General features: G+C 34.5%; 1 protein-coding gene across 1 annotated transcript; it reads left to right on the plus strand.

Moving 5' to 3' along the window:
* Positions 1-8,470: 8,470 nt before the first annotated feature.
* LOC111060168 (protein yellow) lies at positions 8,471-16,241 on the plus strand (the record flags this gene model as incomplete). Its single annotated transcript, XM_039434945.1, is given in 3 exon segments — positions 8,471-8,732; positions 10,901-11,296; positions 14,363-16,241. Coding segments are annotated over 3 exon segments (1,328 nt in total), but the record flags the coding sequence as incomplete, so codon positions are not given.
* Between the last annotated feature and the right edge of the window lie 615 nt (positions 16,242-16,856).

Raw genomic sequence — 16,856 nt, forward strand, 5'->3', positions numbered from 1 at the left:
TAGAATATAAAGTTTAGCCTGTGATATTTTGCTGATATAAAATTATTGTTCTATTTTTTATATTATATTTTTTATCGCTCTATATATATTTTTTGCCTCGATTGATCTTTGCATTATTTGTGTAATATATGTGTGAAATTTTCATGGTGTGCAATTTATTTTTTATTCCTCATCTCTATAGTATAAGTATCATTTTTATATATATTTATTATTTATTGAATTACAAGAGTTATTGGAGAAGCCCATATCTAGTCCTATCAAGATTTTTTAAGACTGAATACTATTAGAAAACCACGACCTAATTATATTAAATCTCATGCTTTACCGACTGATGCCAAGCAGGAGGCTAATCGTTATTTTAATATAAAGAATAACGTGACAATATTATATATATATATTTGGATTATTAGTGGCTAATTTATCAAGCTGATCTTAGAGCACATATTTTGATTGAATTATCCAAGCCGACAAGTATTAGCAAGTGCATGTCGCAGCTACATGCAAAGGAATGCATATGATTTTAAGATAAAGGCACATGGTAATGTTCGTGCCATTAATCTAGAATATAAAGTTTAGCCTGTGATATTTTGCTGATATAAAATTATTGTTCTATTTTTTATATTATATTTTTTATCGCTCTATATATATTTTTTGCCTCGATTGATCTTTGCATTATTTGTGTAATATATGTGTGAAATTTTCATGGTGTGCAATTTATTTTTTATTCCTCATCTCTATAGTATAAGTATCATTTTTATATATATTTATTATTATTGAATTACAAGAGTTATTGGAGAAGCCCATATCTAGTCCTATCAAGATTTTTTAAGACTGAATACTATTAGAAAACCACGACCTAATTATATTAAATCTCATGCTTTACCGACTGATGCCAAGCAGGAGGCTAATCGTTATTTTAATATAAAGAATAACGTGACAATATATATATATATATATATATATATATATATATATATATATATATGGATTTACTTTATAATGTAAAAAGAACAATTTTAATTTTAGATTAACTGTGTGCTGTAATAGATTTGATCTATACTGTTGTGAGTCGGAACAGGCAAGAGCCAAATCCTTGATGGAAAGAAGAAGAAGAAGAAGAAGATCATAGAAAAATTACGGAATGAGAACACTAGATACAGCTTTATCTCAGCTCCCTTTAAATATAGATTATTGTGAAAATCATAAGATTTATCTGGTAATAGTTGATCTTCAATCATTATTATTTCCAGATAAAACACTAAAAACGTCAAATAACGCCGCAACATAACTCTAAACCAACTGAGACATGATTTGCAATACCATCCTTCTCTCTCTCTCTCTTCTTGCAGTCCATTCTTCTTCTCCTTTTATCCTTTTTCTCATCCCACACTGAAAGTGAAAGGAGGATTCTGTCAAGTTCTCGTTTACTGCCTCTTCTTTCTAACCATTCTACTTCTTCTTCTTCTTCTTCTTCTTCTGCTTCTTCTCCTTTTATTTCTCTTTCTCATCCCACACTGAAAGTGAAAGGTAGATTCCTTGAGGCAATAAAACTTCTCAAAGAATTAGACATGAAATAAAAAGGAGTGAAACTAATTATTGTTAAGATGATTCTTCATTTGTATTGTAAGATTAATATCTATCTTCTATCTATATATATAAAAGCGAAATGGCACTCACTCACTGACTGACTGACTGACTCACTCACTCACTCACTCGCAGAACTAAAAATCTACCGGACCAAAAACGTTCAAATTTAGTAGGTATGTTCAGTTGGCCCTTTAGAGGCGCACGAAGAAATCTTTTGGCGATATTTTAACTCTAAGGCTGGTTTTTAAGGGTTTAAAGTTCGTCCTTTAGCATGTATATTCTTCTTATTCCAATATCTTAAAATTATTATAATTGAAATGTCCATACTATATTATGTTAATATAGAACTATAATCTAGAGAGAGTACCTCTTCGAAACAGTTGTTCTGGTAACTAAATTAAAAATTTTGTCAGGTTGGCATTAAGTTGAGTTGACTTTGTTAGGTTGGCACCAAGTTGAAGATTGAAATGCATTTATCCAGGACCTCCGAATACAAATTTATCCATTACTTCCTAAATACCTATTTAGGAGGTCCTGATTTATTGGGTACTACTACTTCAATCAGAGCTATTCCTGGAAATATTATATTACTAGGCGTCAGGCTCGCTCCGCTCGCCATATCCGTTCAGCCAGACTTTTAGTCTGGACCCCCGACTGGATCGTCCTAACATATGATAAAAATATGACATAACATTTCAAATTTGTTCAGTTGGCCCTTTAGAGGCGTAATAAGAACGGATTTGGAAAAAAATTTCCAAAGATACGCCCAAAATCTGCGTTTTTTAACGTTTTCTCAGCTTTATCGAGGACAAATAAACAGAAAATGTTAAAATTTACTACAGAAGCTCAGCTGGGATGCAATAATGTTGTGTTGAAGGAATTTGAAATAACGCCAAAGATACGCCCAAAATTAGCGTTTTCTCAGTTTTTTTGCATTTCCTCACTTTTTTCAATAATTGATGGAAATATATTTTTAAAAAATCAGTACACAGGTTTAGCTGAGGTGGAAGAATTTTGTTCGCCAAAGATACGCCGATATAGTAACAGGTGTTTTTCGAGATCAAATTGACATAATACGTTCAAATTCGGCGAGTCTACATGCAGGCGAGCGAAGCAAGCCCGCTGATCTCATTTTTGGACAATCCAGTCGGGGGTCCAGGGGGCGGAGCCCCCTGGCTAGACGGATATGGCGAGCGAAGCGAGCCTGACGGATAGTTTAAAATAAAATTGTAAGACAATAATTTCATTATAAATTTTCATAATTAAGATGAAATATTTTGTTAACTAACTTGAAATTCTGCATAAATAGATTTTTGATTCACCAAGGATGGTTATAGTTCTATCTCAAATTCTTCAAGATTTCAGTAGGTGAAGTATTTAGTTTGTCAAGTTTTCAATTAAACCTTTGCGAGCAGGTAACACCGCTTGTATGAAATAAATGAATGAAACATAAATCAGAAATTTAGACCAGGAAGAACTCAAAAATCGAGGAATCGAAGCATGACTAATTAATCGCTAATCACCGGTTATCGACTCCCGTTTAACTCCAGTTATAATCAACTAATCGACCGTTAAAAGCAACTCTCCTCTCCTGTAATCAAACTAATTGTCACAGACCTTCAACAGAAAAATTTCGGATATTCAAAATTGGAACCGTTAAATTTTCTCCTAAGGTAAGACTCACTCCAAACATTCAGCATTGGTTGGGTTGGATGGAAAACATTGAAACTGTTTATGAGAAATTCTGACAGTTTAAACTGAATCTCCCTTTATGAATCTGACTTCAAACTGTCATAAATGGTTTTACGGGAAGCTTCAATGATATTTATAAGGATTGGTGACAGTGTGAGATAAATCTACTATAGGAAGTGTTAATGTCCTTCATGCATCAAATGACTGACTGCATCTTTCCAGATAGTTGGCTGGTGTATAGTGAGGTCCACGTTATAATGGCAGTGGAGAAAGATAGGAGAACAACGTTGCCGATCCTCTGTCTAGTCAATGCCTTCTATAGACGGTAGCTGATACAGGTTCATTGATGTAATAATAACGGTTCATTCTCGTTTTAAATAATCAATTATATTTTATTAAACAAGAAATTATATTTTTCAATAATTTTATAATGAAGATGAAATATTATGTTCATTAATTATCAACTCTAAATTGTTAAAAGGCGATCTAGCAACAGAGCAAACAGGGAAAGAGAGAGCGCTATCCGCTTTGTTGAATGGTAGACAAGGATAGCAATACCATTGTTAATCAAACACTGCCATTATAACGTCGACCTCACTATACAAATATTTGTTTGTTCCTGACGACGGAAAACTCTTTAATTGATTACTGATCATTGATTTCCAGTAGTCTAATTATCTATGGTGATTAGTCGATTAGGTGTGGGCTCATTGTTAGTTTACTTTTCCAACTGTTTCAGGTAGTTTATAGTTGGTTTTCAATGAGGTGGTTGGTTTTTCCAACTTCTTGAGTTAGTTTCCAGTGGATTAGTTGATTTTATTTCAGTTTTCCAACTACTTGAGTTAGTTTTCAGTGAGTTACTTGGTTTCCCAACTGCTTGAGTTAGTTTTCAGGGATTAGTTGATTTTATTTCAGTTTTCCAACTACTTGAGGTAGTGAGTTACTTGGTTTTTCCCAATTGCTTGAGTTGGATTCCAGTGGATTAGTTGATTCCATTTCAGTTTTCCAACTACTTGAGGTAGTTTACAGTTAGTTTTCAGTGAGTTACTTGGTTTTTCCCAATTGCTTGAGTTGGATTCCAGTGGATTAGTTCATTCCATATCAGTTTTCCAACTACTTGGGGTAGTTTACAGTTAGTTTTCAGTGATTAAGTTGGTTTTCAGTGGATCAGTTGAATTATTTATTTCAGTTTTCCAACTACTCGAGTTAGTTTCTAGTGAATTACTCGACGTGTTGTTGATTAAGTTATTTAACCACTGTGCCCAGTTTCCAGGAAGTTAGTTGACTGAAAAAGATTTTCCAAATACAGCTAACTCAGTTTCCAGTGAGATAGTCAATTCTAGAGTGTTAGTTTAGTGTAGTCTATAAACTCAGCAGAAAGTCTGAAATTTGAACGATTTTTCTAGAAGGATTCTTGGATAGTAATCGAAATTCTAGATTCTAATACAATCTTCAATGTATGACAGGAGACTAGGTGAGTATGTAATATAGTATTGATGATGCAAAATATGCACATCATGAAATAACTCTATTTCAAATTGAGAATCTATATCTTTCTATTGCTCTACCTAACTGTAATCAATCAATCTGTGAATATCTTTTCTGTTTCTTCAATAGTTCAATAGAATATATTGAGGTCCACGTTATAAAAGCAGTGGAAAAAGATAGGAAAACAGCGTTGCTGATTCTCTTCCTTGCCACAACTCCTATAGATGATAGCTGATACCGGGATATCTGTTGTAATATTAACTGTCCATTATTGTTGAAAATAACAAATTATATTCTATTCGTCAATGAAGTGTATCTCTCAATGATTTGACAATGAATTTCCATAATTTAGATATTCTGTTAATTAATCATATTCCTACATTGTTGAAATATGATCTGGCAACATTGCGGAGCTAGAAAAGAATTGCGCTTGCGCTATCTGCTTTGTCGAATGATAGACAAGAATAGTAAAATCACTGTTTTGCCATTATAACGTGGACCTCTCTATAGTTATCAATCTATAGGTCCTATATATTCTCAAAATCAATCATATAGTTCATATATCGGGGACCGAGTTTTGCTCTGGAGAACAAAAGCATAAAAAAATTATTACGAAAGAAGAAATTATAATTCAGTAACATTCATAGTTCATTCAGAAATGTTCTATCTAATCACAGTAAATTGAGATAAATTCCCAGAGGAATGCAAATATTTTCCTCACAAAGACCCGGTTGCACAAAAGCCGGTTAAATTTTAATCCTGATTAATTTCACGTGAACCAAATCAGAGAAGATCATTTCAAAAAGATAGATCTACTGGAATTAATCAGGATTGAAAATAACCTGGCTTTTTTGCAACCGGCACTAAGTACCTGATTGAATGATTACAAAGTTCAACAGCTGAGTCATAATTTTGACACAGTCCCACACACATGAACTCGCTCACTCACTTCCATCATCAACAGACGACGAAGTAATTATTGTAAGCTGTTTTTCCAAGGATGAATAATAATTATCCTTTTAATGTCCTTCAGCGAGTTTTCCCAGGGATGAGACCTAGTGCAATCGAATTTTTATATTATAAACCTACTATGTTCTGAATTTCGTGAGAATCGTTGGAGCAGTTTCGAGATCTGGTGAAATACAAACATATTAACATCTAAACATCCAAACATCTAAACATATAAACAGAAATTTCTCGTTTAATAGTATAGGATTATTATTCACTTTATAATGTGAGCATTGTTTAAATGGGAAGCAATGATATAATTTATGAGGGATACTGATATTTCAAATCTCATCTCACTATACAGAAGTAGCCTAAATCCTTGAAATGTTGCCCTACTTAATTATAGGCAAGCCTAATCCAATAGCTTGCTTTTCAATTACTTTTCCATTAGAAAGCTATTAACCTTCTAATATGAATTGTCATTCAATTTTAAGCTCTCATTATACATCAATGTCTATCACCATAATGAAGGTTTCTTTCTTATGGGATTATTTGCCATTTGATTAATGGATTTAACTACTGTAAGTTCATGAGAATGCTATTACATTTTCATCCTACCCATTTTAAGAGACCTATTAACCTTTTTCAGATATGTCTTTCTATTTGAAGCTTTTTCAATCCTATTACCGATAAGCCTTCACTTTGAAATCAGCTTATTGACCGAGCGAAGTGAGGTCTAAGATTAAAGTCGACGGTTTGGCATTTCTCTTAATGTTTAAATGTATATATGTTGCGCATTTACGGCGAAACGCGGTAATAGATTTTCATGAAATTTGACAGGTACAGTATGTTCCTTTTTAAATTGCACGTCGACGTATATACAAGGATTTTGGAAATTTTGCATTTTAAGGATAATATAAAAGGAAAAAGGAGCCTCCTTCATACGCCAATACCAGAGTAAAAATCAGACTATAGAACTATTCATCATAAATCAGCTGACAAGTGATTACACAGATGTGTGGAGAAGCCAGTCTATTGCTGTATTTCCATAAGGTATAGTTTCAATCAGGTACTTGTGGATGAGAATACTGCGTGAGGTCTACTGTTCACAGAACTAATAGTATTTTATGTACATGAGGAGTTGTCTTTAACAAGACAGAAATTTCCCCAGTTCGGGTTGCCTGCTATAGTCAGGTCCACGTAGTAATGACAGTGGAGAAAGATAGAAAAACAACTTCGCCGATCCTCCGTCTTGTCAATGCCTTCTATAGACGGTAGCAGATACAGGTTTATTGATGTAATATTAACTGTTCATTCTCGTTTAAAATAATCAATTATATTCTATCATAGAGAAACAATAGTGTAAGTAGATATCCCATGGTATAGGGCGTTTATGTCGCAACTTTTACTGTTATCCCAAGCCGATTACTGTCGATTATTGTCGATTTTCACTGTTTTGACCGGGTAAGAGTGTATGAACGGCACAATATGAGAGACTACCAGCGTCATAAAGCTTCACGGGAAAGAACTACGTGGACTATCGGCTTGAGATAACAATAAAAGTTGCGACATAAACGCCCTATGCCATGGGATATCTACTTATGCTATTGTTTCTCTATGATTCTATTAAGCAAGAAATTATAATTCCCAATAATTTAATAATGAATTCTCATAATCAAAATGAAACATTTTGTTGATTATTAATTCTACATTGTTAAAAGACGATCTGGCATCAGAGCAAAGCGAGAAAGAGATAGCGCTATCCGCTTTGTTGAATGATAGACGAGGATAGCAATACCATTGCTAATCAAACACTGCCATTATAACGTGGACCTCACAATAGTATTATTTATTCATCATTCAGAAATTGTCATTGAATGACGGTTTTTGTGTGATTTCAGCCGTAGTCTTCCCCTGGCTGGTGTCAATGTGGGTCGTCGACAACCTGCAGTACTCGCAGCAGCAGTCGTCGAGCAACGAGAACGTGGCCAATGGTAGTGACGGGAAATTCGAAGAGGTGTACCGCTGGAAAGAGGTGGATTTCGTCTACCCGTCACCCAAGGCGCGTCTCAATGCGTTGGCTACCAAGGCGTTTATACCTAAGAACAATCTGCCGCTCGGGCTGGAAGTTACCAGGATAAGGTGTTCGTCACTTTGCCAAGGTAAGTTAACTGGAAAACATAAGTTAGTAAATATAGCCATAGAGAAACAATAGCATAAGTAGATATCCCATGGTATAGGGCGTTTATGTCGCAACTTTTACTGTTATCCCAAGCCGATTACTGTCGATTATTGTCGATTTTCACTGTTTTGACCGGGTAAGAGTGTATGAACGGCACAATATGAGAGACTACCAGCGTCATAAAGCTTCACGGGAAAGAACTACGTGGACTATCGGCTTGAGATAACAGTAAAAGTTGCGACATAAACGCCCTATGCCATGGGATATCTACTTACACTATTGTTTCTCTATGATTCTATTAAGCAAGAAATTATAATTCCCAATAATTTAATAATGAATTCTCATAATCAAAATGAAACATTTTGTTGATTATTAATTCTACATTGTTAAAAGACGATCTGGCATCAGAGCAAAGCGAGAAAGAGATAGCGCTATCCGCTTTGTTGAATGATAGACGAGGATAGCAATACCATTGCTAATCAAACACTGCCATTATAACGTGGACCTCACTATAGTATTATTTATTCATCATTCAGAAATTGTCATTGAATGACGGTTTTTGTGTGATTTCAGCCGTAGTCTTCCCCTGGCTGGTGTCAATGTGGGTCGTCGACAACCTGCAGTACTCGCAGCAGCAGTCGTCGAGCAACGAGAACGTGGCCAATGGTAGTGACGGGAAATTCGAAGAGGTGTACCGCTGGAAAGAGGTGGATTTCGTCTACCCGTCACCCAAGGCGCGTCTCAATGCGTTGGCTACCAAGGCGTTTATACCTAAGAACAATCTGCCGCTCGGGCTGGAAGTTACCAGGGATAAGGTGTTCGTCACTTTGCCAAGGTAAGTTAACTGGAAAACATAAGTTAGTAAATATAGCCATAGAGAAACAATAGCATAAGTAGATATCCCATGGTATAGGGCGTTTATGTCGCAACTTTTACTGTTATCCCAAGCCGATAGTTCACATAGTTCTTTCCTATGCAGCTGTGTGACGCTGGTAGTCTCTCAAATTGTGCCGTTCATACACTATCATCCCAACAAAACAGTGAAAATTGACAATAATCGACAGTAATCGGCTTGAGATAACAGTAAAAGTTGCAACATAGATTCCCTATACCATGGGATATCTACTAACACTATTGTTTCTCTATGTTATATCTCTTTTATCTCACCTCAATATTTATTTATCTATGAATTCATTGATAGATACAATATCATCCTCAACTATGATTGATTGGAAAAGGAACAACAGGCTCAAAGATCGAAACTGTTCGAACTGTTTGATCCCAAATTTGGATAAAAATTGCCAAAATAGGCTATGTTTATCACTTTATCCTACTATATTAAGCAAAAAAGCAATTTCCGTATATATTTATATGGTTATTTTTGTCCAACGGATCTCAAAAACGGCTCCAAGGATTTTCACGAAATTTGGAACATAGTGGGTTTATAATATAAAAATTCGATTTCACTAGGTCTCATCCCTGGGAAAACTCGCTGAAGGACATGAAAAGGATTATAATTATTCATCCTTGGGAAAACAGATGATAATTTCGTTAATAATAAATGAAATATGATAATAGATGATAATTTTACAGAAAAGAGATAGATAATTTCGTCGTCTGTCGATAACAGAAGATGCGTGTGTGGGAGAGAGACAGAATTATTTTCAGCTGTTGAATCAATCAGCTTATCTCACGAGAAATATTATCTAGCGATTTTAATAGACTTGATCAAAATAATCTGATATGTAAACATGACATAGATATCATTCTAAATTAGAGTATATCATTATTATCAATGTTAATCATTATTTTACAGTTTTAAGTGATTATTGAGTGTTATTTTGTTATTCAATTTGGTTTGTAAACAATCTAAATTAGAACTTTTCTGTTTTCAAATGTTTGGACTGAAAATTGGACCTGAATTCAAGTGTATGGAACTTAACCTCCTTTTTGGACTATTTATAGTGTATAAATCAGAAATCGGGGAGGAAACAGTTTTGGGCTGTGCCTGTTAGTACTTCCCCAATCATTTTGAAGAATTGTGTTCTGTTTATCAATATATATTGGGGCACCGAGCTTCGCTCGTTATTTATTTATTGACTTTTGATAAACCGAACACAATTCTTCAAAATGATTAGGGAAGGACTAACAGGCACAGCCCAAAACTGTTCCTTCCCGAATTTTGATTTATACACTATAAATAGTCCAGAAAGTAGGTTATGTTCCATACACTTGAATTCACGTTCAATTTTCTGTTCAAACATTTGAAAACAAAAAAATTATATTTCAGATTATTCACAAACCAAATTGAATAACAAAATAACACTCATTAATCACTTAAATTGTCAAATAATGATCAACTTTGAAAATTATGATATACTTTAGTTTAGGAGGATTATCATGTCATGTCAACAAATCTGATTATGTTGATCAAATCGATTAATAATTGTCTAGCTAAATAAAATTTCTCGCTGATTGATTATGATTACACAGCTGGAAATAATTCTGTCTCTCTCCCACACACGCATCTTCTGTTATCGACCGACGACGAAATTATCATCTGTTTTCCAAGGATGAATTATCCTTTTAATGTCGTTCAGCGAGTTTTCCAAAGAAATGTAGTTTATTTGCTTAGTTATATTTAAATTGCCATGTAGTTTATTGCACACCTAGTGCAATCGAATCTTTATATCATAACCTAACTATGTTCCAAATTTCGTGAAAATCGTTGGAGCCGTTTTCGAGATCCGTAAAACATAAATAACCATATATAAGAATAGCCAGATATAGAAATAGCCAGATATAAAAATAACCAGATATGAAAATAACCAGATATATACAGAAATTGCTCGCTTAATATAATAGGATAAATAAATAACGATCGAAGCCCGGTGCCCCGATATTATACTTTATTCTCATATATACCGTAAAACATCATATAATTGATGTTTATTGTGTCATTACTTCTTGTATAAAAAATATAATATTTTTGTGTTTTTTTAGGTGGAAACAAGGAGTGCCATGTAGTTTAGCCGTTTTGGACCGCCATGATCCCAACCCTTCCCCTCGTCTACGGCCCTTCCCATCCTGGAAGTGGCATCAGCTGACGTCATCAAGGGGTAGCAGCAAGTGTGACGTCATCACTTCGGTGTTTCGGATGTCACTTGACCAGTGCGGCCGAGTTTGGGTGCTTGACTCGGGGTCTGTGGACATTTTCGAATCAGTCAACCAGCTGTGTCCTCCACAGATCTTGGTATTTGATGTCAACAGCGAGAAATTAATATGGCGATATCAGATTCCCAAGGAGCAGTCATTGGAAGATGGACTTTTCACTAATATTGTGGTCGATGTTGGAAATCACTGCGATGATGTATTTGCTTACATTTCAGATGTATTCAGGTAATCTATTCTCATTTTACTTTCCTTGCCCTATTACCATAGGTAAGGAAAGTATTGCTTTCCAAAAAAAATTAAGGTACCCCAATTTCATGTTTTCTATACGTTTCAAGGTCCCCTGAGTCCAAAAACATGATTTTTGGGTGTTGGTCTGTGTGTGTGGTTGTGAACACGATAACTCCATTCCTAATTGACTTGAAATTTTAAACTTGAGGTCCTTATACCATGAGGATCCGACAATAAGAAATTCAATTCAAAATGGCGGATAATGGCTAAAAAACCATGTTTTTCACGGTTTTCTCGAAAACGGCTCTAACGATTTTCCTCAAATTTATACCCTAGATAGCTATTTATAAGCCCTATCAACTGACATGAGTCTCATTTCCGGGAAAATTGCAGGAGCTTCGTAATATTCCTGAGAAGAATATATTTTGTTAAATTTCTATCACGATTTTCTCAAAAATGTCTTGACCGATTTTTTCAAATTCATACCCTGTATAGTTATATATATATATATATATATATATATATATATATAATATATATATATATATATATATATATATAATATATATATATATATCAGCTCTATTAACTGGCATGAGTCTCCTCCCTGAGAAATTAACAGAGGGTCCACCCCACCCTTAAGAAATTTACTCTGTAACCTCCTTCTCGTGCGTGAGGTAGGTAGGTAGAGCAGTATATTCAGAAGAACACATGTCGATATTTTATTTGTAGAACAGCTGTTTTGACAACTTTTGAAAAATCCTCAAATTTCATAATTCAAACAAAGGAAAATGTACTCTGAACACAATCACAATAGTATAATCGTAATTTTAATTATTTAGCCGCCAATCGGCATAATGTTATTCCCCAAATTATCCTCGTTTAAGAAAGAGGCTTATAGATCAATGAGCAAGGAAAGTTGTGTGAGTGTACCAGACCAGATTTTTTATACTGTTCCAGCAGGGAACCTGCTGAATTTTAAAACTTGACAAACTGAAAACTTGACGTAATGTAATCTTGAAGAATTGAAAATAGTAGGCCTATAACCATCCTCGGTTGATTAATAATCTATAAGCAAAATTTCAAGTTAATCAGTCCAGTAGTTGAGACGTGATGATGCGTCAAACATAATTTTCCTATCCCGTACGTGTATAAGCCAGTTCTTTCCTTTATTATAGTATATATAATATATAATATTTTAGAATATTGGAATAGAAAACCAGAGGAATTATGCACTTGAAAACCACAATCTTCTTCTATTTCTTCTTCTTCTTCTTGAAGGATGAGGAAAGAAGAGGAAGAAAAGAAGAAGAGGGAGAAGAGAAAGAAAATATTATAATGATGAGAAGAAAATTAATTATAATAATAATTATTAAAGTTCATATATGATTTTCACTCGCCAATAAACACCATCAACTTATCTCCAGTTTTTTTATAAATTTCAGCGTTATACAAGAAGATACGAGAAACAATGATATGACATAAATTGTTCATCATTTCATTCTCTACAACTTTTATTGAATGCATTATTACCGTAAAATCAACAATAACACCACAATAATTCACAAACAACTGAAACAATGCATAGATTAGTTACAATTATTGCCGCTAGGTGGGGCGAGCGCTCCTGTTTGTATTGTTGCAGGTGACGTTGTAGTTAGGATTTCTGCCGCCAGAATGTGCTGACGTTCCTTCACTCATCCATCAGGCTCCAGAGCTGTTCAAAGCTTTGGCAGCTGACATTCTGAAGTCTGTCAGAATAGAATATTGTGTAGTTTGTACGGTTTTTGGCTTGTAACTCCTCAACCGTGCATTTTAGGTGAATTTTACAAAGGAACAATTTTGAAGGGAATAAAATTACCTATATGATGAAGCTGTTGAAAGGTGGAAAATCATGATTTTTGAAAGAGTTATAGCACTTAGAAAGAAAGATTTAATAGAAAGCCGTGGGTATTCTTGACCAATGCTACATTCAACTTGATGGAATTATCTTCCTCTTTCGGTTCCTTCTTCTTCCTCTTAATCGTCTTCCTCTTCTTCTTTTTTCTACTTTCTTTCTTCTTCGTCTTTCCATTTTTATTCTTCTTCTTCTTCATCTACTTTCTTTCTTCTTCGTCTTTCCATTTTTCTTCTTCTTCTTCTTCTTCTTTCAATCAATTTCTTCACTATTCTCACTTATTTCCAATCATTCTTCTCTACTACTTCTTATGTCACTTTTTGTCTCTTTCACCAATTTTCCATGTCATTTCATGCTACTTTTATCATCTTCCTTTCTATTCCCCATATTTTCAGCAATTTTTATCCAATTTCCCGTAATTGTCAATTTTTGTCTTTTTCAACTCCTTCATTTCATCATTTCATGCTTTTTTCAACATCTTCCTTTATATCAAATTTCCTTTTTTTTAAATCCAGTTCCTCGTAATTGTCACTTTACACAGTTTTCACCAACCTCCAAATCATTCTATACTATTTATCATAAACCTTTCTATTTTCCCGGTATATTTTTAATCAATTCCCAGTTATGCTAGTTTACACACACATCGATTCTTGGACGTACGATTTTTCTCCGTCCTTATAAATTCTATTGGACTAAACAGATGATGTCAAACAGCTGATGTTTGACAAGCTCCGTTTAATCTGGTAGAATTCACAAGGACGGCAAAAAAACGTACGTCCTAAAATCGATGTGTGTATAACCATAGAGAACCAATAGCATAAGTAGATATCCCATGATATATATATATTTATGTCGCAACTTTTACTGTTATCTCAAGCCGATAGTCCACGTAGTTCTTTCCCGCGAAGCTGTGTGACACTGGTAGTCTCTCATATTGTGCCGTTCATACACTCTCACCTCAACAAAACAGTAAAATTCGTCAATAATCAACAGTAATCGGCTTGAGATAACAGTAAAAGTTGCGACATAAACGCCCTATACCATGGGATATCTACTTAGGCTATTGGTTCTCTATGGTTTAACTGATTTCATTCTATTTCTTTACATTATCCGTAGTTTTAATCAATATACCATAATTTCATGTCAATTTTTCTCCTTTTTCCCAGGTACGGCCTAGTAGTCTACGACTGGCAGAATAACAAATCCTGGCGAATTTCCCACCCGCATTTCTACCCCGATCCAATCGTTTCTCGCTACAACCTTGACGGCATCATTTTCCGATGGACCGACGGAATTTTCGGGCTAGCCCTGTCACCCCCCGACCCCAAAACTCAGGAAAAACTGCTCTACTTCCACCCCCTCTCAAGTTTCCGCGAGTTTTCCGTGTCCACCGAGATCCTACGAAACGAAACTAAGTCAACTGAGGAACTAGATTGCTTCAACGCTATTGGACAACCACGTGGGAGGAAGGATAGTCACGCTAGCGCCAGCGCGATGGATAGCGACGGAATTTTGTACTACAATTTAGTCTCAAAATCAGCTGTTGGATGTTGGAATAGCAAAAACGGCCCCCATTTGGAATCTACTCAAGGGGTGATCGAGACTAACAACACAACCCTTAGTTTCCCCAACGACCTAAAAATCGAAACAAACGGAAACGAAAAGTATATCTGGGTATTGAGTAATCGATTACATAAGTATTTGTACTCCAGTTTGAGCCCGGATGAGTATAATTTCAGGATTTTGAGGGTGAACGCTAGGGAGGCCGTGAAAGGTACTGTTTGTCAGCCCGGGGCTAGGGTTGGTCCTACCCAGCCCATCTGTTATGAGTTTTGAGTGTCAAAATTTGTGTCAAAAACTGAAAATTTGTCATAGAATTTGAGTGATTTCAAAATTTGTGTCAAAAACTGAAAATTTGTCATAGAATTCGAGTGATTTCAAATTGTTAACAAATGATTTTTGTAAATCTATTGGAGAAATTTGTATAAAAATATTATTGAATTGTCGTTAGGCTAGGGTTTGTCCCACTCAGTCCATCTGTTATGAGTTTTGAGTGCAAAAATTTGTGTCAAAAAACTGAGAATTTATTATAGAATTTGTATCAGAGTATTAACGAATGATTTTTTTACATGTATTGTCGAAATTTGTATCAAAATATTAATTAATTGTCGTGGGGCTAGGGTTGGTACTACCCAGCCCATCTGTTATGAGTTTTGAGTGGAAAAAATTGTGTCAAAAAACTGAGAATTTATTATAGAATTGGTATCAAAGTATTAACGAATGATTTTTGTAAATGTATTGTCGAAATTTGTATCAAAATATTAATGAATTGTCGTTGGGCTAGGGTTTGTCCCACTCAGCCCATCTGTTATGAGTTTTGAGTGCAAAAATTTGTGTCAAAAAACTGAAAATTTGTTATAGAATTTGTGTCAAAGTATTAAGGAATGGTTAATTTGTTGCCGAAATTTGTACCAAAATATAAATGAATTGTCGTTAGGCTAGGGTTTGTCCCACTCAGTCCATCTGTTATGAGTTTTGAGTGCAAAAATTTGTGTCAAAAAACTGAAAAATTATCATAGAATTTGTGTAAAAGTATTAAGGAATGGTTAATTTATTGCCGAAATTTGTATAAAAATATTAATGAATTGTCGTTGGGCTAGTGTTTGTCCCACTCAGTCCATCTGTTATGAGTTTTGAGTGCAAAAATTTGTGTCAAAAAACTGAAAAATTATCATAGAATTTGAGTGATTTTGAGTCAAAGTAATAACAAATGTATTGTCGAAATTTGTATCAAAATATTAATTAATTATCGGTGTAATTTTGTCTCAAACTATCAACAAATGATCATGAAATTCTTATGAAACTATGAGAATGGAACGAACAATCTATAAAGATTGAAATTGTTAATTTATAGAATAGATTGTTTATTTCATACTATTAAAAATCTGTGAGATGATGGAGTAGCTGTTTGAATTTATCGTTCATTTTTGATCCTTGATTGACGAAAATTTGAGTGTGGATTTTTCATCGAAATATTATCATTGAACGTGTAATTTGTGAAACACTTTTAATAAATTTGTGAGATGATTGTGCAGTTCTTTGAATATATTGTTCATTTATGATCCTCGATTTAAAAATAAGTGATTTATAAACCAATGATTCTCATGATCAATTAATTTCATAGGTGTAACTATAACTATTTTCCCTTTGATTTCGAATATTGTCCTGTCAAAAGAAGACCATGATTGGTAAACCACAGATATATAACCCATGATACCCAACTGGATTAACAAACATCTATGGAGAGACAACCCTTGAGGGTGGTACCCGATTTCAGAAACTATTTGATGACATATTTGACTGTCAAAAGAGCAAATTGCCCTGCAGTCAAATTGGTTCACATATCCATGTTATTTGACATCTATACACCTGCCAACTGTTTCTATGTTCAGCCATTTGATATCCTGTCCATTTACTCTGTTGTCCATTTGATTCCCTGTCCATTTACTCTGTGGTGCATTTGATTCCCTGTCCATTTGACTCTGTTGTCCATTTGATTCCCTGTCTATTTGATTCCCTGTATATCCCGTGCAATTGATTATCCTATCCATTAAACTCTCCTGTCTATTTTGATTTATTGAGTATTTGAATCTCATGTCC

The sequence above is a fragment of the Nilaparvata lugens genome, chromosome 8, assembly GCF_014356525.2.
Source record: "Nilaparvata lugens isolate BPH chromosome 8, ASM1435652v1, whole genome shotgun sequence".
NCBI lineage: Eukaryota > Metazoa > Arthropoda > Insecta > Hemiptera > Delphacidae > Nilaparvata > Nilaparvata lugens.